The sequence below is a fragment of the Misgurnus anguillicaudatus genome, chromosome 21 (assembly GCF_027580225.2).
Source record: "Misgurnus anguillicaudatus chromosome 21, ASM2758022v2, whole genome shotgun sequence".
Classification (NCBI taxonomy): Eukaryota; Metazoa; Chordata; class Actinopteri; order Cypriniformes; family Cobitidae; genus Misgurnus; species Misgurnus anguillicaudatus.
The window spans coordinates 32677550-32702373 of NC_073357.2; the positions used below are offsets into that span (position 1 = coordinate 32677550).

Here is a 24824-nt window from a genome sequence, read left to right on the forward strand (position 1 = left end):
GTAAAAAATAATGGTTTATATTTTCTTAAAATGTTTGTTTTTAATATTACCCATCATAAAATGTTATATAACATGCATATCTGTGACTAAGGTATTTTACCCACAATAAGAAATACAGTGATTCTCAAGCTTATGTGTGTCATCCACAGCTCTCCAATGGAATTCCTATTGAAAGCTGGTTCATGGACAGGAATGACAATGAGCTTCTAAAGCTTGTTCCCTTCTTGGAAAAGCTGGTGGAATTGGTATGCATGGACAATGTTTTGATGTTTAGTTTTTAGTTTAGAAGTTGCTAACAAATTTTATTACTCATGATATACACAAAATTTTATGAATGTAAATAAGTTTACATAAGGGCATTGCACATGATGTGGGTTTGCTTTCCAAAATACTGTACAGTCAGTTAACACTTGTTAATAAAAATATTTAGCTTGATTGCAAAGAGGTGCTATTTATAAATGTAAATAACCCAAAAGCAGGATGAAATAATAATATTTTACATTTTATAAAAAACAAAAAAAAAAACACGACGGAAAGTCGTGTTATAGTCACGAAAAATTTGATTCGATTTTTATTGATTAGATTAGAAATGTATTTGTGTCCATGAAACGAAAAAGAAAGCCATGCAACGGAGGACACAAAAAACGATTCGTGCTCAAGCACGAAATTCACCTTTTTTCGTGCCATGAATGTCTTTTTCGTGTCACTCACACAAATTTCTATAAATAGTTTTTTTGTGTCCGTTGCATGATTTTCTTTTTTTGTCATTTTATGTATTGTTTTCTCATTGTTTTTCCTATTTTTTTTTACCATTGTCGCTTGGGGTTAAAATCACTTTTTGTTACTTTTTTAGACATCCAAACCCCAACTCCAGGCGAGAATAGTTTTAAAAACAGAAGAAAAACATGTAGATACCAATACATAAAAGTACATCATAACCCAAACCACAAATCTAACCCCAACCACAAGCGACAATGATGTAAAAATAGAAAAAAGTGAAAACAATACATAAAATGACATGATAAAGAAATTTGTGCGAGTGACGCGACAAAAGCCGAATTTGGCTTTGGACACGAATAAATGAATCAAATTTTTTGTGACTATAACAGGACTTTCCGTGAGATCATGTTGATTGTTCTGCGTTACTTATCTACATAGACCATTTTTCTTTTGGAATATTTTTAGATGTAAATGTATTTTTTGTTGTGATCTGTCTATAGAATGAGGATGTGCGGCCACATGTTCGCGAGCGGTTCCGGCTGCACGACCTCCTTCCCCCTGACTGAGTGCTCATTGTGGTATGAAACAGTAATAAAGAAAACAAATGCAGATATATGCTTTGGACTACAATATTATTGCCATTACGGTTTAAATTAACCTTAGTTCCCCTTGTTTTAATAACTTTAACATAAAAATTCTCAAACGCTCCCTTTCGACTCTCCCTTTCTTCCAAAGTAAATGTGTAGCAGTCAAAGAAAATCATGTATTTTTTTTTGGTGCTCCAATGAAATTGGTTGGTGCTGTTAACCAATTTCAACAGGAATGGCCAGTAAGAGAAGTTTACCTTTCGACAGAAGTTAGATATTTATGTCTCAATGGAATTAAAATTTTTCCTAGTAGTTTCATTTTTAAACATGTTCATAATGCATTCCTCTACACCTGTGTTTGTTATTTGGATGGTGTTTGTCAAATCAGCTCCGGACTTCTGCCAAAATGTTAATTTTGCAAAGAACTTTGTGGTTATGGTGTTTGTTTTCACAGAGATGAGTAAAATCATTGTTATGTAAGGCATGACTGCAATAGAATGGTTTAAACCATAGTGATGGCTGTTTCTTAATAAACGGGTTTGCAACAAGTACATTTTTAATTGTTTAACCAAATAGTTCCCTTACAAAGCTTCAAGTCCAGCGTCATCTTAATATTTCAAACGTAAGATTTTTATTTTAAGAGCTCATGCATTAGCTGTTAATAGTAGCATCTGTCTGTCAAAAATTGTACACAAATAGTATTCTTCATACTGTTTCATTTTTATATACGTGTTTTTTTCTACTTTTTCGCTGCTTCATATTAAGCCTTTCTTGATTGATTATTACATGTTAGATTTAAAGCAAGTTAAATTAAGAAAATAATGTAGCATTACGGCGAGCTGATCTTGTTCTACCTGAGCTGCAAACTAACAATATGTAGGGCTGAAGTCTAGAATAGCCCTGTTTTTAGCACCAGCATAACAACAACAAGCCTCATCGCTGTGGTTTAAACCTGACTGCCTGTAGTTCAGTTTTTTGCTATATTGAAGTGTTTTTTTACCATTGTGTGGGTTATTGCTGATGAATAAGAGTGTATAGGTCTGAAAGAATGGAAGATGACTATAGTGCAAAGATTGTTTTATTTTCTTTACATCACTTTTAGGTGATGCCTCGAATCCAGTAATACGCAGAGTAAGAGATCAAACTACAGTAGTGCCATTCAGAAAGAGGAATGCAGGGCCGGGCTAGTTGTATTCCCTACTCATTTTTTATCTGATTTCTGCCTTATTATGTACTGTATGTGTTTATATTGGAGATTTACATGTTCACTTGCTATTATGCCACTGGTGCCATTTACGCTTTTTGAGTTTACAGTGTACTCTTTTGGTTATGGGTCTTTTTTAGTAATGGACAATCAATGGTTAGATCATTTGTCTACTCTACTTTGTTAACCTGTCACAAAAATGTTTGTTAAAAGTACTTTTTTGGGAAGTCGAGGCCTTTGATTTTACTTTAAAGATTTTTTTATTGTCTTGCCTGTATGAAGTGTGCAAATAGTTGTGTCCTTGCAGTTGTTTTATTACCATTATTTTTTTTATTACTGTTACATTTTTAACCATAAAAATATATTGGAAGGTACTCATATTGTCATTCTAAATATGTCATGGTACTTCCCAATGTATAAAGAAAAAGGGAGTGTAAATAAGTGATCCTAAGGATCCTGCTTTACAAAAGCTTTTTTTCTGTTTGACAGAGCCCGTAAGCACCAAACACATCTTTCATACCTTAATTGGCAAAGGTTACACATATTTTCTAAAAATAGTTATACGCAATTAACATTATTGTTTTTATTAAGAATTCTTCTCTACATTAATGCAAAATTACTTTTTCAAGTGATGCAAAATATGACGGTAGTGTCCCAAGAACGATATCTCAGAGGCAGGGGTTGCAACTACCCTTTGGTCCTGGCACTTTTTAAGACAGAATAATTTTGTATGATTGTAAAAGAGCAGTAGTGTATTAAGTGTTTGTTTCATATGTAAAACCATCATTGTAATGTGCTTTTTGTACAATGCATATTGTACTAAAACATGCAGTTTCATGGGGAAAGATGTAAAAGAAACTCTTTTTGTATTTTTGATTCTTTGTATTTTAAAAGGCATGTCATCTATTTTTCAAGATGTATTAATGCAGATTTAACTTGACATCAGTTTTTTATTATTGTATCTTTGTAGTTAGCACAATCACTGAACATTCTCAGCATGTACAAAAGCCTGCTATGTAAGAAAGTTGACATTTTAATCAAGGCACTTTTTGCAGATGAATGTTTCAGGTTTGTTTTGTTTATTTTCTTTTATACTTTCAATCTTCAAAAGCCATATGGCTTGTGATTGTCCTCGGGGTGCATTGGAGAAACACTCTGGGTCAAAATGTCAATTCCTGAAACATGATGTGTTATTTAAGATTGCTCATATATTTGAAAATAGGTCTTTGGAAAATTGCATGCTCTTTTCATTTTAATGTTAGCTTATGTCAAAACATGTTAGATAATTCAGAATGGATGGTTGTATTTCATGTATTTTTCTGCTACTTCGTTTTACCATCAAATGGTGTGTTATGTCAAGGAGATTTTATGGACATGACTTGTATCGATTTTGTCAGCATAAATGGCATCTGTTGATGCAATCTGATGCAACCTCAAAACTGGAGCAGAATGCCTTAATGTAACTTAAAGAGCTGTTGTGGATAATGCTTGTCAAATGGGTTAAGGTATTTATCAAATATACTCTTGGTTAATAAGCAGTACATTTCGAGGTTCTCATAAAAGCTCTGAATTGTCAGGGAGTTTATGATTTCCTGGCTCTGAAGTCAAAATGGTCTTTGGTTAGTAGTTATTACCTGCTCAGCTTTTATAATATTTCACTGGTTCATAATCAGACTAATCTTATCAGTCTTGAGAAGTCTTTGGGTGTATGTTGGGCAGAGAAAAATACCAAGGGTGCTATTATAAAAATTTACCAATATAACTATAAGCTGGAAACAATCAAATTTGGATCAACTTAAAAAAAATGCGTAATGCATTAAAAAAGATTTTTCTACCTAAATTTTCCTCACTTTAAGTGAAGTGTTTAAATATTTTAGGTGTTACCAACTAAAATAGTTTTTAAAAGTTTTCTTACCTTAAAGTTTTCACTTAAAACAATTTAAAGTTACTAATTAAAGTATTTTTTTTCAGTGTAGAACAACATTGGAAGAACTAGCTATGTTGTGCCAAAGTAGGCTACAGTTTGTAGTTACTCTATAATTATACGTTTAACCTGTGTGTAGCCTATAAAATCAGTTTTGTGACATTTATAAAATACATTAATTTATCAAAAATTATGTGTAATCAACCCTCAAAAAATATTGCTGCCGAACAACAACACTACATTAAATTTAAATTTAACAAAACATATTAAATTATACAAAGTTTGAAATTGTTTTGTCATGAATTTTCGTTGAATAGGCTACCTGTGCTGTGCCATGTGTCGGATGTATTTTGTGACGAAGATGCTGACAGTGAACACGACGTGTTAATATTTCAGTAGGCTGTGGGCTGTCTCCATGCCCAAATCCGGTTCGTGTATTTTAAGGCTACTGTTTCGCATCCATTTATGCTGCTGTTTAATTAGTCTACGGATACAAGATTGAGTTGACACGTGCTAAGATACAGGTAGGCTACAGAAAGAGACGAAATTCGGGCATAGGAACGCAGAAAGCCCACATGTCAGGAGAGCACGTCTGTTATACAAGACATGTTAAGAAATCAAAAGAAAGTTTACATTTGGGTTGCAATAGGCTGATATTGGCCATGCTTGTGTTAAATTAATTTTCCGGAACGACATCTGGATATTTTAAGTAAAAATGCACCACGGAAGGACTTTAACCTTTCTCACGCTCAACTTTATACTCGGTAAGTGTTTTTTCTCATTTAAACGCCTTTTAAAGAATTGTTTTAATATCACCCTATGCTTGAAATATATTTTATATATGAATAATATTAATTGGAATAGAAATGAAGCTGTATGATAATGTATTTTTTATGTATATCCATGCAAACACCTTTTGATTCTTTACTTTTGAGTCAACAATTTACCTCAATGTTTATTGCAAGCAAGCAATGTTCTGTCTAAAGTTACGCCTATTTAAAAATCAAGTTAATTTTTTTCTTATCTAAGAAATATTAAATGTGTAAGATTTAATATTAAGCCTATATTTAAAATAGCTGTGTTAGATATGATTACTTTCACGTTTCACTACATGTTAACTAACTCTCATTCATTTGCAACTTTGTCAACTGTCATTAGATTATTGTGTTGACAGCACCTACAAAATTGCTTATAGTCAGTGGAATATCTGTTGGGGAAACATTAAAATAAAGTGTTAGTAGATATTAAACAGACAGTCTACTAATACTTTACAAATTGGTAGTTGATAAGTTGCAAAGGCATTTATAATTAGTATGTCTAAAGTGGACTATCGAAATAGTTTTACACTCAGACTACATTATAGGCTATTTTGTGTCAAATATATACACTCACCTCTAAGTAGAATTTAGCTAATAAATAAATGTATAACTTAATCAAAAAATAACAATAATTTTTAAACCATTCAAGTGCGCCTTTCTGCTGAGGAATTGACAAAAGGGTGTGCATGTACTTCGCTAACTCTGGTTTAAAATGAATTAATCCGATTTAATGTTTGATTATTTTATGGCGCTATGAATGTTGTCGTAGTTTGATGGACATTTGATGTCAATTTAACATCAATATGACATCAAATATTGATGTCAAAATTACATCACAAAATAGGTCAAAAATGAAAGTGGTTTCGACGTCAAAGTGTCAATGTCAATTTGATGTCAAGATTTTGACCTCAGCTGATTTGATATCCCAGTGGACATTTGATGTCAATTTAACATCAATATGGCATCAAACATTGATGTCAAAATTACATCACGAAATAGGTCAAAAATGAAAGTGTCGATGTCAATTTGATGTTCAAGATTTTGACCTCAGCTGGTGTCATTTTGATATCCCAGTGGACATTTGATGTCAATTTAACATCAATATGACATCAAACATTGATGTCAAAATTACGTCACGAAATAGGTCAAAAATTAAAGTAATTTTGATGTCAAGATTTTGACCTCAGCTGATGTCATTTTGATGCCAATTCTACATCTATTTGACGTCAGGATGTTATAATGTTGATGTCATTTTAATGCTATTTTGATATCATTCAATATCAAGCTTCGATATCAGATTAAATTTAATTTTAAACATGAACTAAATGTAGACATGCTAGGATTTAAATAAATAAAAACACACATGCAAAATGCATAGGCCTAGGCCTACAACTTTCAAGATGTTGAAAATGAGTCGCTCATTGATATACAATGAGTAATAAATATACTTTTCCAGACATTGTTTTGACATAAATTTCACATCTTATTTCCTGGCATCCAATCAACATTGATTTAATGTCAATGATATTGACCTGAGATATAGAGACCAGAAAAACATCATACCTTTGTTGGGCCTCTTTACAACCACAAGGAAATAATTACAAAATATAATGAAAATATGCATATTCATGCACATGGTGGTCAAAAGCTTGACTATTTGTTGATGTCAAATTGACGTCAAGGTGCCCGCTGGGATGTTTTGCTCAACAAAGTATTTATTTGACTGATTCATCCATTTAAAGGTGCAACATAAACACAGTGTAGCGTTAACTAAAATTTCCTCCTTTTTGAAAGGGATTGCATCTAGTGATTCCAGAAATCCCTCGCTTCCCAAGACCATCATCAGGCAGAGCAAAATGAGCTCCAAGAGTGAAGATGAATTTGAAAGGAACGTGAAAGCTTTAATAGATAACATTAGATCTATGTCAAAAGAAGAAAAGGTGGAAGAGGATCGATCAATTCTTCATCGGAGCATGAACAAAATGACTGGATTCCGTGAGAGAATTGCAGTTGACAGCTCTAACCCAGATCTCTTAGCAACATTTAACAGTTTGTACTCAGTATACCAGCCAGTGCTGGTCGATAGTTTCATTGAAACTCTTCCTCAGGCATTAATTTGTGTTTTAGCCGACCGACAGAACTGTGGATGGCAAGCTGATTTGGCCAGTACTGTTTCTTCTGCAATGAACGGACAGATACTTTCTCTCATCTCCTCAGTTAAAGCTCAAGTATGCACACCAACATCTAATCTGCGAATGACGGACTTCACAGCTCAATTATCCTCTCTTCAGGAGATGCTGACCAATGCCTTGTCCTCAGACTTTTATTTATTGTCAGATACCTTTATTGCATTTTGGAATAATTTAATGGACATGGCAATTCCTCCTGTAATGTCAATCATGTCTGAAATCATGCTGAATGTGCTTAAAACACCAGTGGATTTTCTACAACTTGGATTCCAGTTCGGCATTGAAATGCCTAATATTGAGAATTGTCAACAAGGTACGTGATTTTGTTATAATAGACATATTTTTTTTCTGAACAATTAATAATTTCCCCTGTCTCCATCTGTCTTTTTGTCTACAGGTGACCTAAAACAGCTTATCATGTGGTAGGTACTTGGTAACACCCTTTTTCATTTTATAATTTCATTTTATACACATTTTATTTTATCATTATTTCATTCTTTAAAAATTATGTCAAAAAGGGACAAACCCAGGAGTTGAGTTGAATTAACCCAAACCATATCTATGTGACCCAACCATGGGTTAAAAATAACCCAGCATTTATTGTAGTGTATTATTACATAATATAAAATTACATAACATTATATAGACAGAATATATGGTAGCTACTTCTATTTCTTATAAAATTTCTTGTCTTCTCTGTACAGGGGAATGAATCATAATGTAAGCTGGTCGTTTGGTCAATCAATTCTGGATATTTTTTTGGGACCTGATGGTCTTCCTTGCAGTTACACAGGCCCAGAATGTCCATACTTTGGTCGTACAGCCACACCCTCTGTGGACATCCCCACATTGGGTCTTACCTGCGAACAAGAACATATGAATCAACTCAACGAAACCCTTTGCGCACTAATTTTAACCACAAAGTCTCAGGAATCGTATGTTCTTTATCAGATATGTCAAGCACTCAGTACACTCTCTCAAATTGAGGTGACACAGGTGTGGAAGAACTCGTGTCACATGATCAAGGACATCTTCTTACCGCTCATGGAGCCCTGCAGTGAACCCATCACCACAAAATCGAGTCAGCGTCATGCACGGTCTGTCCTCAGCCTCAACGAACTTCTGTGCAACTACAACAACTGGACTGATGGTTCTGTGGACCCAGCTTTGGTCACTATGTGCAGTGAAAATGATAGTGAGGAATTCATCCTCGCCGTGTGTAACAATGCTAATGTTATGCAAGTGCTGCTCAGTAATCCAATCAATGCATGGGTGTGGGAGTACTGTGCAAACTCATCGGACAGATACATAGTGAACCTGTATTGTTCATATAACACGTGGACTCCAGAAACAATTGATCCATCAGTAGTAACGTTTTGTTGGAATAATGATATGGAGAAATTGGAAAGCCTTTTGTGTGAGAGTATTGACTTCTTCATGATCGTGTTTTCGAATGAACAAAACAATTGGCTAAATCCCAACTGCTCTGAACCTCCACCAGAAGTTAACATAAATACACTTGTATCTGAGTCTTGCAACTATTCAGAATGGAGCAATGCACAAGCGGTCACCACCATTCAGCTCTCTGTATGTATTCAAAATGATGAGATTCGATTTATCAGAACGGTCTGTGCAAATGGCACACTTGTGACTGCAATTGTTCTTAACAGTGCAAATGCTTGGGTGGAACAATATTGTACTTTTGCTATAAGCAATCCACCAACAAGCCCACCAATACTGAACATTGGGGATTGGTGCAACTATCCAAAATGGACTGAGATATCCGTGGATCCTTCTGTGGTTGTTCTGTGTTGGCAATATGACCAGATAGGCTTCCGTCAGAATGTCTGCTGCAATGCGCTCTTGTACGAACAGTTGATTTTGCATCCCCAAAACCAATGGCTGATTAAAGAGTGCTCGGATAATGAAACTGCGAATATGTTGACACATGTTTGTGTCTATTCAGATTGGAGCCAGCCTACTATCGTAGACATGGCCGACCTGGCTCTCTGTGCTGATCTTGACACTAAGAACTTCACACACAATGTGTGTGCCAATGCCACAGTTCTTCAGAATTTGATGGCCAATTTAGACAACACCTGGTTACTGGAACAATGCTCAAACCTAACTGCTTCTGGCCCAGGTGGCGGGGTAGGCAACGGGAGTATCCTGATGGGTTTCCGACCAGATGAGCAGTGTCAGTACTTCAAGTGGTTCTTTGCGCTTCCGGATCCTGCACTGCTTGCTCTCTGCTGGGACTATGACCAGGCTAACTTTATCTCCTTCATCTGTACTGACCCTTTAATGCTCACCCACATCTTGCAAGAGGCCTCCAGCCTCTGGGTTGGCACTGTTTGTGCGACTTACACAGGTCCACATATTCCCAATGTCAATGGGAGCAACTCCACACAGCCCCAGCCGTGTTTATTTGAAGAGTTAGTTAGAAAGCTAAACTGGTCCTGTAATGCAGACTTCAGCTTTGTCTGCCAACCAGGTGCCAGTCAGGCCCAGGGCCTTCGGATGCTGTTGCGCTGTGGGATAGAAATTCTCATACCGCGCTTTATGAATCTCATGACTACAAATGTGACATCAGTGGTCAGGCAAGCCACAAGCTTAGGGATCGTCATACTATTGGCTCTTGAAGAAAGTCAGATGACTACTCTGAGGGTGAGAGAGAATATTCGGCTAAGCGTGCTGGAGACGATGACTATCTACATGGAGAATGAGACCAACTTTGACAACAAGCTTGTGCTTCTGCAGTGCTTTGAGGTTGGTGTTTATATTCTATGACTCTTGACCTATGCAATTTATTAAGGTTAAAGAAACACTCCACTTTTTTTGAAAATAGGCTCATTTTCCAGAGTTAAACATCTGAGTTTTACCGTTTTGGAATCCATTCAGCCGATCTCCGGGTCTGGCGGTACCAATTTTAGCATAGCTTAGCATAATCCATTGAATCTGATTAGACCATTAGCATCGTGCTCAAAAATGACCAAAGAGTTTCGATATTTTTTCTATTTCAAACTTGATTCTTCTGTAGTTACATTTGTGTACTAAGACTGATGAAAAATTATGCTAAGCTATGCTAGAAGTGATACCTCAAGACTTGGAGATCGGCTTCATGGATTCCAAAACAGTAAAACTCAAATGTTTAACTCGAGGGGAGCTGGAAAATGAGCCTATTTTTAAAAAAGTGGAGTGTCCCTATAAGAATAGGGCGTCATTGCTTTCATTAGATCAGTTTCTCCCAAGCCTTAATGGAAAACAAGAACGTACTGTGTGAACTAGTTTTGGAAGATCATCTTTTCACCAGGTTTTGATCTAGTATAAGGTTTTGAGCGGACACCAGATAACATTTATCTTCTCCTTAGCATTAAATTTTAACTCTAGAGTAATTTGCATTGTAACACCTTAATGTTTATTTTTTTAGATATCATTGTTCTTATTATGACTCATGATCCTCTGTTTCTGATTGTTAATGTGCATGCATCTATTTCAGACAGTTTTGACCAGTCTGATGCTAACAGGAAGAGATGTGGCCAGCAGCTTTTTCCTTATTAAGGTTAGATGCATTAGTTGCATTGATTTAACTAGCATTTGACAAAATGCATGTTGTGCTTATCATTTGGCATTACTATTAAGAGACATTGTCCTAATTTTAAATTTGTTGAATTTGGTGGCAGGTCATCTCCTATTTTTATGCAACCTGTTTTGATTATTGCTTTACAGGAATATTTCCGGATTCCTTTGCCCTATCTGAGGTCAGTGCTCAGTGCAGCAGACCTCTCAGTTGTAAGGGAGATTTTGCAGTATTATAATAGGAACCAAGCAACCTTAAAGGTAAACCACCACAAAATCAAAGTAGATTAATGAGAATGAGAGTGTTGGAAGTATGGAGAGTATTTGTGTTTTGTCTTGAAATAAGTTTTGTATTTGTCATTTTTCTTTTTAAGTTAACAGATGAGTACTTGCACACCATGGTATCGGTGCTCTTTCAAACCCAACTGCCCAAGGATAGCAGCCTGTTTCTTGATATGGGTCTTTTGTTGACTCTGGCTACACCATCAGACATCATGTCAATGCCTCCGCTACAGAATGACATCAATGCGTAAGTGACACACAAACAGCTGAACCTGTTTAAAGACCTTGAGAAGCATCATGAACTGTTTAGATAATTTCCTGTTAAATCTTTAAAGATTTTTATTGTTAATTTAATTAATTTTAAAATGTTAATGTCATGCAAAACTTGAACATTTTGTCCTATTCGCCTATTTAGCTTACTTATAGGAACTTTAAAGGAAAACTCCACCATTTTCAATATTTTACTATGTTCTTACCTCAACGTAGACAAATTAATACATACCTATCTTTATTCAATGCGTGCACTTAATCTTTGTACAGCTCGTCGTGAATGTGTTAGCATTTAGCCTAGCCCCATTCATTCCTTAGGATCCAAACAGGAATGAGTTTAGAAGCAACCAAACACTTCCATGTTTTCCCTATTTAAAGACTGTTACATGATTGAGTAAAAATGGTGTCACAAAATAAAACATGGCGTTTTATGAGAGCTATATTGTATGGCGGAAGAGCAATTAGTTTGCAGCACTTCGACCTCAGCGCGCCGTAGCATCATCACTACTAGCTATTCCTCCTCTCGCTCAAACTTCAATCAATATTACTGTGCCCGAGGTCGAAGTTCTGCATATTAAGTGCTCTCTCGCCATACAATATAGTTCTCATTTTTTATTTCTTGCCACGTTTTGTGCCACCATACTTACTCGTGTAACTACTCATGTAAAATTCTTTAAAGAGGGAAAAGATGGAAGTGTTTGGTGGCTTCTAAATTCATCCCTGTTTCTGGATCCTAAGGAATGAATGGAGCTAAGCAAAATGCTAACACATTCACGACACGCTGTACAAAGAATAAGTGCACACATTGAATACAAATGGGTATGTATTAATTTGTCTAAGTTGAGGTAAGAACATAGTAAAATATTGAAATATGGTGGTGTTTTCCTTTAAGGGGTGATGCTCATTAAAACTGCTTAGAAATCATACGTGTTGTACAAATAAAAATGTTCATCAATGTAAAATAATAAGTTGACTTTATATTTGCAATTAATTATTTAAATTTTTAAAAATCCAAAACCCAAACTTTTAAATGAGGATTTTCACTAAGGTGAAATGTTTTCTGTATAAGCACCAAAATCATTAAAATTTTAAGAACCATTCTATAAAGAACCTTTTACATGCAAACACTCTTTCCTTTTTTTCCAAAAAGGTTCTTTAGATTATAACAATATAAGAAAGCATTGTTTTTTAAAAACCTTTGTTTGCATACTTTTCTTCAGGTTAAGCATAATTAACCTCAGCATCAAGAACCTTTCCCTGGAGCAGCAGCAGGCATTTGGTCGATGGTTCAGTCAGTCAATGAGCTTGCCTAACGTTACAGCCGCCAGCTTATCCTTTATCAGGGACACTGGTAATCTGATCGCGTATCTACCCTTCCGCAGCTTCCAATACTTCTCACCTGCTCAGGTAACAACCCCAACACCTCCCAAAGATACCTGACCCTGTTTGGCTCCGGTTAACCTGTAGGCAGCTGAAGTCGGGAAAATGCCAATGCTTGGCTCTGTATTATTGTAACAGACATGGCCCTCGTAGTCTGTTTTTTAATAAATAAACACAGAGATGCATGACTTAGGAATAGCCGTGTGAACCTGAATAGACGGTTTCACAGCTTTTGTGGACTAAGCTCAACTTCTGGTAGACTTCCACATTGAATCAATAACAACAACAACAGAGTCCTTTTACAGTAGTTTATTTCTGATAACAAGGGAAAGAAAATTACCTTCATTCATATATCATATCTAACGTGTATCAACTATTACACTAAGCTAACGTTACTGTGTAAAATGTATGTATACAGTGTTAGCTACATATCCTTGAATTCTTGCCTGGCTGCCAAACCTCTCCACACTTCAGTGATCCATGCTGGTTGTCTGCCCTTTAGCAAACCAAAACATTTGATAAGGTATTTAGAGATCAGTTAAGCCACTAGCCAGACAAATAAATAAATACAGACGAGAAGTTTATTTTCGGCTCAGGAGTGTAACCCTGACAACGCGCATCTGTCCGATGAAACCGTCTAAGATTGTGGGTCTTACAAAAGTGAACAGAGCGATCACTGCTATATAGAAGGTCTTCTCTACTATCCAAAGAAAAGCATGCACTGGAAAAAAATGACTTAGTATTTTTGTCTTGTTTTCAGTAAAAAATATCTAAAAACTCTTAAATTAAGATGTATTTTCTTGATAAGTAATGACCTGAAAATAAGTCTAGTTTTTAGACAAAAAAATATAAACTTTAATTAAATTGGTGCTTACAACAAGCAAAACAATCTGCCAATGGAATAAAAAAAAAATTCTTGAAATAAGTTTTCTTATTTCATTGGCAGAATTTTTTGCTCGTTTTAAGCACAAATTCGCTTAAATTTTATTTCTTTTTTTTGTCTAAAAACTAGACTTATTTTCCTAGGTCATTTTGCTCATCAAGAAAATACATCTTAATTTAAGAATTTTTAGATGTTTTTACTGAAAACAAGACAAAAATACTAGTTTTTTTCTTTTTTGCATGTTATATTGATCCACAGTGACCATTTATACAGCAAACAGTTTTAAATTGATTACACTCCCTGACAAAAGTCTTGTCGCTTGTGTACAAATTGACATGAAGTGCCGCTAAAAGTTATTTCTAATCAAGATTTATTTTCAAGAAATGGCTCATTTTAATCCCAACAGCTTTTGTAATAATGTTTCAGTGCAAAACAAAACTGTCAAAAAGTATTCTGGTATTCACAGCTTGGTAAAGCCCATTCAGTCAATTTTTGCAAAGACATAAGTGTTGTCGCCTAGTCATATGAGCTTTATCTGTGACTAATAATGGATCAATTAGGTGTGTATAAAAAGAACCCCAGTACATTAGACCTTCATATCAACTGCAACTAGACCTCCGCAAACATGCCTAAGATTCACCCTTAGACTAAAGTTTTGATTATCAAGAGGCTGAAGACCAGATCCACTGCTGATGTGGCAGACACCTTCAATGTGTCTCAGCATCAAGTACAGAGGATAAAAAAAAGATTTGAAGAGACTGGAGACATTTTTGACAGGCCCAGGTCAGGCAGACCCCTGAAGATAACTGCTCGAGAGGACCGTTTGTCGGCTCAAAAATCCAAGGCCAGCCCATTTTCCACTGCAGCAGAGCTCCAGGAGACCTGGTCACCTGAAATCCTTGTGTAAACCAGAACAGTTTGTCGGATTTTATCTCGAAATGGCCTCCATGGTCGAATCAGTGCCCAGAAGCCAGCCCTAAACAAAAGACAATTGAAAAACCGTGTGGCATTTGCCAAGGCCCACAGCCTGCTAAAAGGATGGACGCTGGAAAAGCAGAAGGTGGATTTTTCAGATGAATCTTCTGTTGAATTACAGCACAGTCACCTCAAATATTGCAGGAGAGTAGACCTACTGGAGCCCGCATGGATCCGAGATTCACACAGAAAACAGTGAAGTTTGGTGGCGGAAAAATCATGGTCTGGTTACATCCAGTATGGGGGTGTGCAAGAGATCTGCAGGGTGCAAGGCAACATCAACAGTCTAAAATACCAAGAAATCTTAACTACCTCTTATATTCCCAACCATAAAAGAGGCCAAATTCTGCAGCAGGATGGTGCTCCATCGCATACTTCCATCTCCACATCAAGGCGAAGAAGATCAAGATGCTCCAGGATTGGCCAGCCCAGTTACCAGACATGAACATCATTGAGCATATGTGGGGTAGGATAAAAGAGAAAGCATGGAAGACGAAACCAAAGAATATTGATGAACTCTGGGAGACATGCAAAACTGCTTTCTTTGCTATTCCTGATGACTTCATCAATACATTGTATAAATCTTTGCCAAACCGCATGGATGCAGTCCTTCAAGCTCATGGAAGTCATACAAGATATTAAATTTGATTATCACACCACCACTACTTAATTTGCTGACATATTTTTTAATTTGCAGTAAATTTGTTCAATTTCTGTATAGGCGACAAAACTTTTGTCTTGCCAAAATGTGACCTTTCTGTCTTGATTAAATGATAAATCTTTTTTCAGTGTAACTAATTTATTTTAGTGCATTAAACCTCATTTGGGAGGGTTTTTAGCTTTTCATATGAGCTATTTCTAACACCAATTGATTAATTAAAAGTCAGGTTAATAGCAGGTGTTTCTACAAAATAGATAAGCGACAAGACTTTTGTCAGGGAGTGTCGATGAGCTGTTTATAAGAGCTGTTGTAAAATAGCACACACCTTTGACCTATTATGCGTCAAGATGCTACTTGCTGGGCCATGAACAGTTAGGATAATGAACTATAATATTTGTGAGGGAATGTTTATAAACTCATTTTTAATTGCTTCATACTTTAACACCATGTTGACTTGGTGGTGTAAATAGCAATAATGGGTCATAATATATTCATTATCCTTTATTTTTTTAGCTTCTGAATGGTTTGGATGTCCTAAAGAATAACGCGTTGGATCCTCTCAAGCAGCAGTTCATTGCTCAAAGTGTCATTGGAGGTTTCAGGAATCTTACTGTAGACCAGTTAAAGAGGTTAGAATATGCTAGTTAAATATTTCAAACTATAAATATTAAACTCACTATCCTTTTTATGATATCCAACAAGATCATTAAGACAAATCAGTGTTTGTTTTTATGACCCTCCAGTCTAGGTAATATGACCTGTTTGGCTAATTATAACCAGCTGATGGCATACACAGCATCCGAATACTTTTCAGTGATCCAGGACAACATTAGGACATGTGTCATCCAAGGAGTCAGCATCCCAAGTAGTATGGTAAGTAAAAAAGTGTTTTTTTCAGATCAATACAAATTACACACAATTTATTATTGTGGATAAATTCTGTATTCTCCATAATCTATATTCTCCCTATTAAGGTACAAACAGGTGTGGTAGCATGTTTAGTTTTTTTTTTTGTTCATGTCCAGATAACGAACCTGGTCATGAATGCATCTGAGCTGCAGTCTCCCTCCAGCCTTACGTCTCAGAGAATTTCTCAGCTTGCCCCTTTCCTGCCTCTCCTGGGATGTAGCTTCCTGCAACAGCTCACCTCAGCCCAGCTTCTGCCTGCCCTCAGTAACCTCAGCTCTGTACCTTTCACCCCAGCACAGGTACCACCTGGAACTGTTAAAGCACTTATAATGAAATGTAATATGTCTGATAAGTACATAGTAAAGTAGGATGTTTCTTGTAGGTGGTGTGTGATCCATGCTGCTGTAAACTTAATGTTAGAAATGTTATTTTACTGATAAAGATATACTTTAAATTTTGTTTTGGTAAAGGAACTACAAGTTCTAGATACAGTATACTCTAGTGGGTGCTGAAAATGGAGTAGAGGTCAGAGGTCATAAGCAGGGTGGGTGAGTTTAGTCTTGAGGGCTTCACAACAGATGGAAAACTGCCATCAAAGAAACCAGGGTATCTGATATAGGTGGAGGATTGTCTTCCTGCTCAGCCCTTTTTAAAAATTTCTGCATGACCAAACATGAATTCTACATGCCCATCTCAACATACACACAAAACATAAGGAAGGCAGAGGATGGGAGAACAAAGAAATAATAGAAACCCACAGCTTCAAATTTACTTAAAGAGACATCCCCCAAACTCATCTCATCTAAACTCATGTTTTGCCATTCAATTGTTGATATCCTCTATTAATTAATATATTTTCCTGTTATATTTTAGGCAGCTGTTATCATTGACAAGATCTCAGTCAACTCGAGTGTAAGTATGTCTTTGCTGTGAAGGCGATGTTTGTTTGTATGGAAGCCCTGTCCTAACCAGCTTGTCTGCAACCCATTGTAATCAATTTTAAAGTGCTTCAGGAAGAATTAAAGATTTCAGATGCAAAAGTCTCAAAAAGGCCACCATCCCCACAAATTAGATAATGATATTAACAGAAAGCTTTTGACACGTACTATAAGTTCATCAATCATACATCAAATTTGCTTAATCCCGCCCTCAGGCCATTCAGAAATACATTTTCTTAGACAGAATCTTTAATGTTTTAGACAGAATCATTAAGAATCTGATCAAAAAATCTGAGCTCTTCAATGGCACCTTCGCCTACACAAACACATTCACTGTTTATCATTTTATTTGCCTATTTCAAAGTGATCTACGTGAATTGGCAGTTTGTGGCAGTATAGAATTACATCAGGAAGCTATCAAGCTGCTCTTTGTGTTTTGCTTCTGTGGTTATGTTAATGAGATTGAATGAATGAAGGTGGATCTAAACCGGCCGTGCGTCATTGGTGAGCTGGTGAGCCTTTGTGTACGGTGTCACAGAGATAACGAAAGACAAACTATAGAGTGCTAATAGACGATTTTAAACTTCAGAGATTATATTGGTCATGTTACACCCTCAATAAAACAAAATATTGTAATTATAATAGAATTAAAAGTACCACAGGATTGTATATACAGTATATTACAGTAGATTTATATTGTATATTACAGCTGGATAATGTTGCTTTAGATGGTTAATCTGTCTGTGTTAATGCCATTTTTCTTTCTTTCTTCTAATGCAATTTATTTTATTTATATGTATATATTTTTAGCATGAAATGTTATTTTAAATGTAGGTTTCCATTAGTAAATGTATTGTGAAGTAATCTGAACTTTCAATGCACTGCAAAAAAAATCCAACTTCAAAACTGTTCTTTCAACAAAGATATTTAAGTAAAATTAAACAAAGATTTTTTTGTTGTAGGGTTCAATTTATTATTATGTGCACTGAAAAAAAAATGATTCATTGAATTTAATCAATTTTTTTAAGGTAAGTGGTTGCAATCAATTGATTAAATTCAATGAATCATTTTTTTCAGTATGTTTACTGAATGAAATAAGCATAATCATCCAGCTAACAAATATTATTTTGTTGACTGGACTTGGATATGTAAGTTTTTGTCCAACTCGTTTACCCAAAACTGATTAATCTGAACAAACTACACTGAAAAAATGAATCATTGAATTTTTCTAAGGTAAGTGGTTGCAATCAATTTATTTAAGCTACATTTAAACAATAAAGATTAATAACGTAAAATAAAATATACAACTTTTGTTTAAATGTAGCTTAAATAAATTGATTGCAACCACTTACCTTAAAAAAATTGATTAAATTCAATGAATCATTTTTTTCAGTGTATTAAAAAAACATTGGTCTGAATGGTTCCCAGCATGCATTGCGACATGTTCACTTCTTTGGTTAATATTTAAAAAGATGACTTTAATGTTTTAATGTTTGCTGGCTTTATTTATGTTGTTAATGTTAGTTATGTGTTGTAATTTTGAAAGAATGATGTTTGTTCGTTGTTACCATGATTGAGATCTTTGTGTTCAGTGTAGAGGAAGGCACAGTGGGTTAGCGCGCATCATTGTTGCCTCACAGCAAAAAGGTCTCTGCTTCATGCAAGGGATAAGTCCTTTCTGTGTGGTTAGTTGAACTGGATATACTAAATTGCCCTTTACCCAACTTGTGTGTGGATAACTTTATGGATAGATGCTGGAATGGTGTCGGGACAGTTGTGATCTTAGTTAGAGGACTTAATTCACTACTTTGTACTAACTTTAAGTTTGCATTATTCAGTAAATTTAGTTAGCTGAACTACATCACCTTCTTATTAGTTTGATAAACATAAATATTTATGTTGTGACAACTTGTCATGTTAATACAATTTTTCTAAGTTGGATAGACTTTGGTTCTTGTTAGCTGAGTTTTTTCAAAAATTTGTGTGCGATAGGTTGACTTGACTTTTACAGTGTGACATTTATAATTACTTAAATAATGAAGTTAAAACAATAAGGAAGTTAATGAAAATAATACCTAATGTTAGTTTTTTAGCATTGTTAGTTCATGATACTTACTTTAATACATAAATAAATAATGGCAACATATAAAGCTTTTCTGTAAAGTGTTACCTAAATATAATGTTTGTACCCCTTAGCTCGCTCTGCCTGGCTCTTGGAATTTGTCTTTACTGGGGTCTCTTATGAGTGGGGTAAAAGTGGAGACTTTATGGAGTTTGCCATCTAATGTACTGCTGGAGGCTTTATCTGGTATCAGCTCTCAGACACCTGGACTCACTCCCACACAGACCAACAGCATCATCACCAAACTCTGGGTGAGTTTACTGCAGTCCCATCTGCAAGCACTTGTGACCTATTATAATACGAATACGACAGTATGCACTCAAAAATGTAAACACATCTCATTTCATTCAGTGTCCTTAATGAAGGACACTTCATTGGCTAACATGCTTACACACCTGTCTTTGTCTAGTGTGACATCACCAGAAATTAGCTCAGTAATACAATCTCATTTGAATATACTCCTGTATTGTTTAACACAATTTCACATGTGCATGAATGTGAATATCAGCATGATTCTGAATATCAACAAAAAATGTAAATCACAAAAAATTTAGTGAATTTCTCTGCCACCTTGTATGTTTTCAGAATTCAGCTTCTGTTCAATTGTGGATGGATAAAGTTGAGCCATGGCTCCCCAGCACACCTCTGTATAGTGTGATTCCCAAAGTCCCTTTACTTCTGATCAGTGACAAAGCTGTACATATTCGCCACTGGAACACACAGCAGGTATGTCATACATTTACAATTCATCAGCACAAAATGTATGGTTTGACAAAAATGGATTGTTTCGGTGGAAGATAATAATTGTGTTTTTTCTAATGCCACTCCCATTACCTCAAAGATCCAAGCAATACTAGTGTGTCTAATTACTTAGTGTGTTTAATTATTGATATTGGAGCGTAGGCTTCTTTGTTCTGTCACCTCTGATTGAGCTTGCAAGACACTGGATCTCCTGTTGGCATGCTATGTTAACTAGAAGCAAAATAAGATCTTAGAGTTCTTAAAGTTCCTCTGGTACTATCAGTGCCTTTTTCCAGAACATTAAGCATGAAAGTGCTTTGTAATCCCCCTTCCCATTACCGATAAGATTTCAGAGCCAAGAACTCACTGATTTATGTATATATACAGTTGAGTGAACTGTACTTGAATGCAAGTTTGCATACACCTGCTCCCATAATCTGCAGGATGTTCATTTAAATCATAAAAGTGATTATAAAATTTCTTTTTTATAATTTATTACTGTTCTCAGATATTTCATTTACCATTTACAAATGAAGAGTTTGGTTCCAAAACGCAATAAATCCATTTTGACACATTTCGGTAAAAACGTGTTTTCTATACCAAGAAAGTGACAAGATGAAAACCACTATTTTCTGTTACAAACTTTCACATAGCGTCTTTAGGTTATAAAAACATTAAAAATTCAAATCCATAACTTGATTTTCAAAGATTTATTATAAAAACAAATTATTTTTTCCACAAAATGCAATACATCCATCACAAGTTTTTTTTCAAAATGCTATAAATCTATTGAATCAATGTATAAATGTGCATTCATCTTTGCCATGATATATTCATTAAGTTGACTAGTGGTATACACTGATAAAAAATAAACATTAATGTCATTAATCAAAACACTTACTTTGTTATATTAAGAACACTGTCATTGCTGCGGTTATACTTGACGCCGTCGCTTAACATTTTTCAAAGTGATCCGCTGTAAAATGTTTTGGTCCTGCTCGATTTTCGTTGACTTTGAGTAAAATAATGTAAAGTTATTCATAAGATCCCCTGGGGTCAATGTGTTAGCACGAAGCTTGATGCTGTCGGGAGAACAAGCACCCGTCTCCCGAGTGCCTCTCGCGTAAGTTATTGGATGTTGATGACTCACAATCTTTCCCGTTACAGAAAACAATCACAGGTTTATCAATGCCATTAAAGTATTATTTTGCTTTTGTTTGTTTGTTGATCACGAAGTACAAAGTAGATGAGAAAAACTAGGATTCAGTGTACTCAGCACACCGCCATTGTTTGTTTACATTGTGTGAATGGTGCGCTGTAATTTGTGAAGCGGATTTATTGCGTTCTGTAGAAAAGGAGGAGTGGCATATATCGTGTTTTGCGAAAAAAGGGAGAAAAACTGACAGCATAACACTGCGGATATTGGATTGTGCGTAAAATTAAGAATTTACTTTTAAATACTGACCTGATATAATACTGATTTTGGCAGTAACTAATTTTTTTCAAAAATTGCGTTTATCGCGTTTTGGAACCAAACTCTTCAAATATACCACAAGCTAGAAAAACTACTGAATTTACACATTGTCAAACATTCATAAGCACTATTCGGACGGGATTAGTTTTCCAAACGACGTTTGAGTTTCAATGTGTCCCCCAGGACGTTTGTGATTTTTATGTACCGATTCGGACGGGATTCAAATGATGCAGGCTATTCCATTTGGGCATTGCAGTAGCACGTGCTCTGGATACGCTTGTTTGTAATGTTTAATATTTTGCTTTAAATGTAAAATTATGACAGAACATGTAATTTATTAATTTAATTTTAACAAATCAAATAAAATATACAAATCCTACTAAAGTAACGTTAGCCTACATGTTGTATATAACTGTCTGCTTATAATAAACACAAAGAAATGAAGAAATAATGATTAATAAAATTTAATATCTTTATTAATTAACATTACCATTCCGGAGTTGAACAACTTTGACCCCAGAAAAACGTTTGAACAGAGTCTTTGGTGTAAATTCAGTTATCGCTGGGGATAATGTGTAAATATTTTAGATAGCACTGAATGATAGTGAGTGGGGATGTAGCTCAGTAGTAGAGTGCATGCTTTGCATGTGGTCCTGGGTTCAATCCCCAGCATTTCCAAGGTTTTGTGCTCCTAGCTCAGTGGTAGAGCATTGCATTAGCAGCGCAAAAGGTCATGGCCTCGAACCCAGGGAACACTCATATTGATTAAAAGAAGTGTATACCTTATAATGCACTGTCGGTTTGGATAAAAGCATTTGACAAATGCATACATGTAAATGTAAGTTAGTACTCAATCAAAAAAAGAAAAATCTTTAAAAGATTTTATGGATGATAAACTTTTAAAACAAAATGTATACATTCTGTATATTATGCACAACTGTATATTATACATTGATTGTTCTAATAACACTATTATTTTCTCGTTTTTATTTATTAGGCTCAAGTCCTTTTTAAAGAGGTTATAGTCGTCAAGTCAAGTCTCTCAGATAAGGAATTTATGTATGTTTTATCTTCATTTCTAAGTTCATTTTGTGACCTTAAATATATGTAAATAAGTTTATATGGCCGTGGCACATGACATTTTCTTTTTGTTTTCTTCAGATCTTTGGGGACCATAGCCCCAGGAGTGAGTTGCGCAGGACTTGAACAACTTTTCCAAAACTCTGCTGATGCTCCATCACCTATACGTGACATTCTGAAGTTTCTGAGAGAGCAGCCTGTGCCGCTCCATCCCTCATTGGTATGCAAGTAAAGCATTCAAATTCAATACCTTACCTACATTTTAAACATTACAAATTAGTCTTAAATGAGAGTACATGCCTTAAATTGCATTAAGTAAAAGTCAATCTGAATATTGAAATCTTTGAAAATCTAAAGTCTTGAATCTGGAATCTGGATCTAGTAATGCACATCACACTTGGCAAGACCGAACCCTTGGTAATTTCTGCCAACCCAATGTTTTGTCTTGTCTCATCAGGTAAACTTTACTGTTTAACCTGTAAAAAAACACTTTACCTTCTTTAGCGTATAGCAATCGGTGCTACCAAAAGTCTAGCATTTTGCATTCATAGAGTGGATTGTAGTGCGAGATAAGATCAGACAGAAATACACAGCTGCTAAATCGTTTAATGCTGTTTAAGTATGCAATATGTTGTAGTCAGTATGGAACCAGTGTGGAAAGCTGTGTAGAGCAGTGGTTTTCAAACTGGGGTCCGGGGCCCCCAGGGGGGCCGCGAGATGGTGCCAGGGGGGCCCCAGTTTTATGATATTTTATAAAATACATTCATTTATCATGAATTCTGTGTAATTAAACCTAAAAAATAAGACTACTAACCAACAACACTACTTTGTATAACTTAATATGTGTTGTTTAATTAAAATGTTAAATTTTAGAACAGTTTTTCTTATAAATTTTCTTTTTTTGGGGGGGGGGGGGCGTGAAGGTATGCACCGTACACAAGGGGGGCCATACGCGGAAAAAGTTTGAGAACCACTGGTGTAGAGGATGATAAAATTAGTGGTATTTATAAGTCATATATCAGGAATGAAAGGTCTTTTAATAAAGCTGTTTTAGTAACATTATATATGATACTGTAACTACATCATAATATAATTTAGTCATTTGTTTCTTTTTTGTACTACAGAAAAAGTGCATTATTGAGGAACTGTATAATTTGGACTTCTTCTCAGAACTGGTTGTAGATTTGGGGTCTCAGATTGCTCTGGCCCTTCCGTAAGTCAAAATTCCAATAAATGAAAAATAGTTTTATGTATTTAATTACATTTTCATGTCTATGTTAATTGTACAATTACTGCCTCAAGGATAAGCACTATTAAGAAATTTCCTGCTGATAAGATGGATTCTCTGAGGAATATGATTGTGCAGGACCCACAGTACTTTCTGATGCTTCCCAGCACCAAGCAAGCTCTCCTGGTGGACAAGATAGTTCAAAGATTGGTAAATATCTCTATGTACTTATTATGATATCATGTTTTTTGTTAGGAATTACTTTCAGGTAAATATCACAACAGTGAATCAAACACAAAGGTTTTAGGCAAAGTCTTGTTTAACATATTCTCAACCGTCACATTTAAAAAGAACATTAATTTAAAGAGCACCTATCTTCAGATTCACGTTTTTGCATTTCCTTTGCTGTGTAAGTGTATTAGTACATGTTAACGATATGCAAAAGGTACATACCTTAAAGTAAACGATGACGCGAGTTATCATCTCCAACGTCAATCTCTTTTCTTGGACTACAACAAACACACAGATTATTGGCAACAGTTTACTTCCTGGGATTGGTGACGTAGATGAGACCGACATGATCATAATTCCTCCCGCTTGGACTCACAGATTGTAAATTAACTCCTGTTAGCACTGCATTGTAAGCGAATCTTTCAAACATGATAAGGAGCATCACATTTCCGGCTGATGTCAGAGGTATTTAGGCCAATCACAATGTGCAGGTTAGCTGGCCAATCAGGGACACAGAGCTTTTATAATCCGTGCGTTTCAGGAAGAGGGTGAAATCTGTAGCTACAAAAATGTACGGTATAATAATGTGTTTTTTGAACCATAAACCACAAAAACACATTGTATTATAA

The 24824-nt window shown here is 35.4% G+C and overlaps 2 protein-coding genes across 4 annotated transcripts in view; both read left to right on the forward strand.

Moving 5' to 3' along the window:
* ctdspl2b (CTD (carboxy-terminal domain, RNA polymerase II, polypeptide A) small phosphatase like 2b) overlaps positions 1-2764 on the forward strand; it is a 28015-nt gene extending 25251 nt beyond the window's left edge. Inside the window, exons 12-14 of one of the 3 annotated variants that reach the window (XM_073858960.1) lie at positions 150-245; positions 1221-1298; positions 2410-2764. In XM_073858960.1, the coding sequence (XP_073715061.1) occupies positions 150-245; positions 1221-1286 (162 nt within the window). In that variant the 3' untranslated portion in view covers positions 1287-1298; positions 2410-2764. Of the gene's footprint in view, positions 1-149; positions 246-1220 lie in introns of those variants that run through there. The other 2 variants (XM_073858959.1, XR_012359946.1) reach the window with 2 other exon arrangements.
* Positions 2765-3158: 394 nt separating this feature from the next.
* Positions 3159-24824, forward strand: part of LOC129443013 (eukaryotic translation initiation factor 3 subunit J-B) — a 34297-nt gene continuing 12631 nt past the window's right edge. The window contains exons 1-18 of the mRNA XM_055203389.2: positions 3159-5199; positions 7048-7755; positions 7840-7864; positions 8147-10211; positions 10942-11004; positions 11172-11282; positions 11396-11550; positions 12794-12980; positions 15986-16101; positions 16216-16345; positions 16498-16680; positions 17255-17293; positions 19516-19692; positions 20027-20167; positions 22654-22715; positions 22818-22956; positions 23861-23949; positions 24039-24174. Of these exons, the coding sequence (XP_055059364.2) occupies positions 5151-5199; positions 7048-7755; positions 7840-7864; positions 8147-10211; positions 10942-11004; positions 11172-11282; positions 11396-11550; positions 12794-12980; positions 15986-16101; positions 16216-16345; positions 16498-16680; positions 17255-17293; positions 19516-19692; positions 20027-20167; positions 22654-22715; positions 22818-22956; positions 23861-23949; positions 24039-24174 (4575 nt within the window). The 5' untranslated portion in view covers positions 3159-5150. The remainder of the gene's footprint in view (positions 5200-7047; positions 7756-7839; positions 7865-8146; positions 10212-10941; positions 11005-11171; positions 11283-11395; positions 11551-12793; positions 12981-15985; positions 16102-16215; positions 16346-16497; positions 16681-17254; positions 17294-19515; positions 19693-20026; positions 20168-22653; positions 22716-22817; positions 22957-23860; positions 23950-24038; positions 24175-24824) is intronic.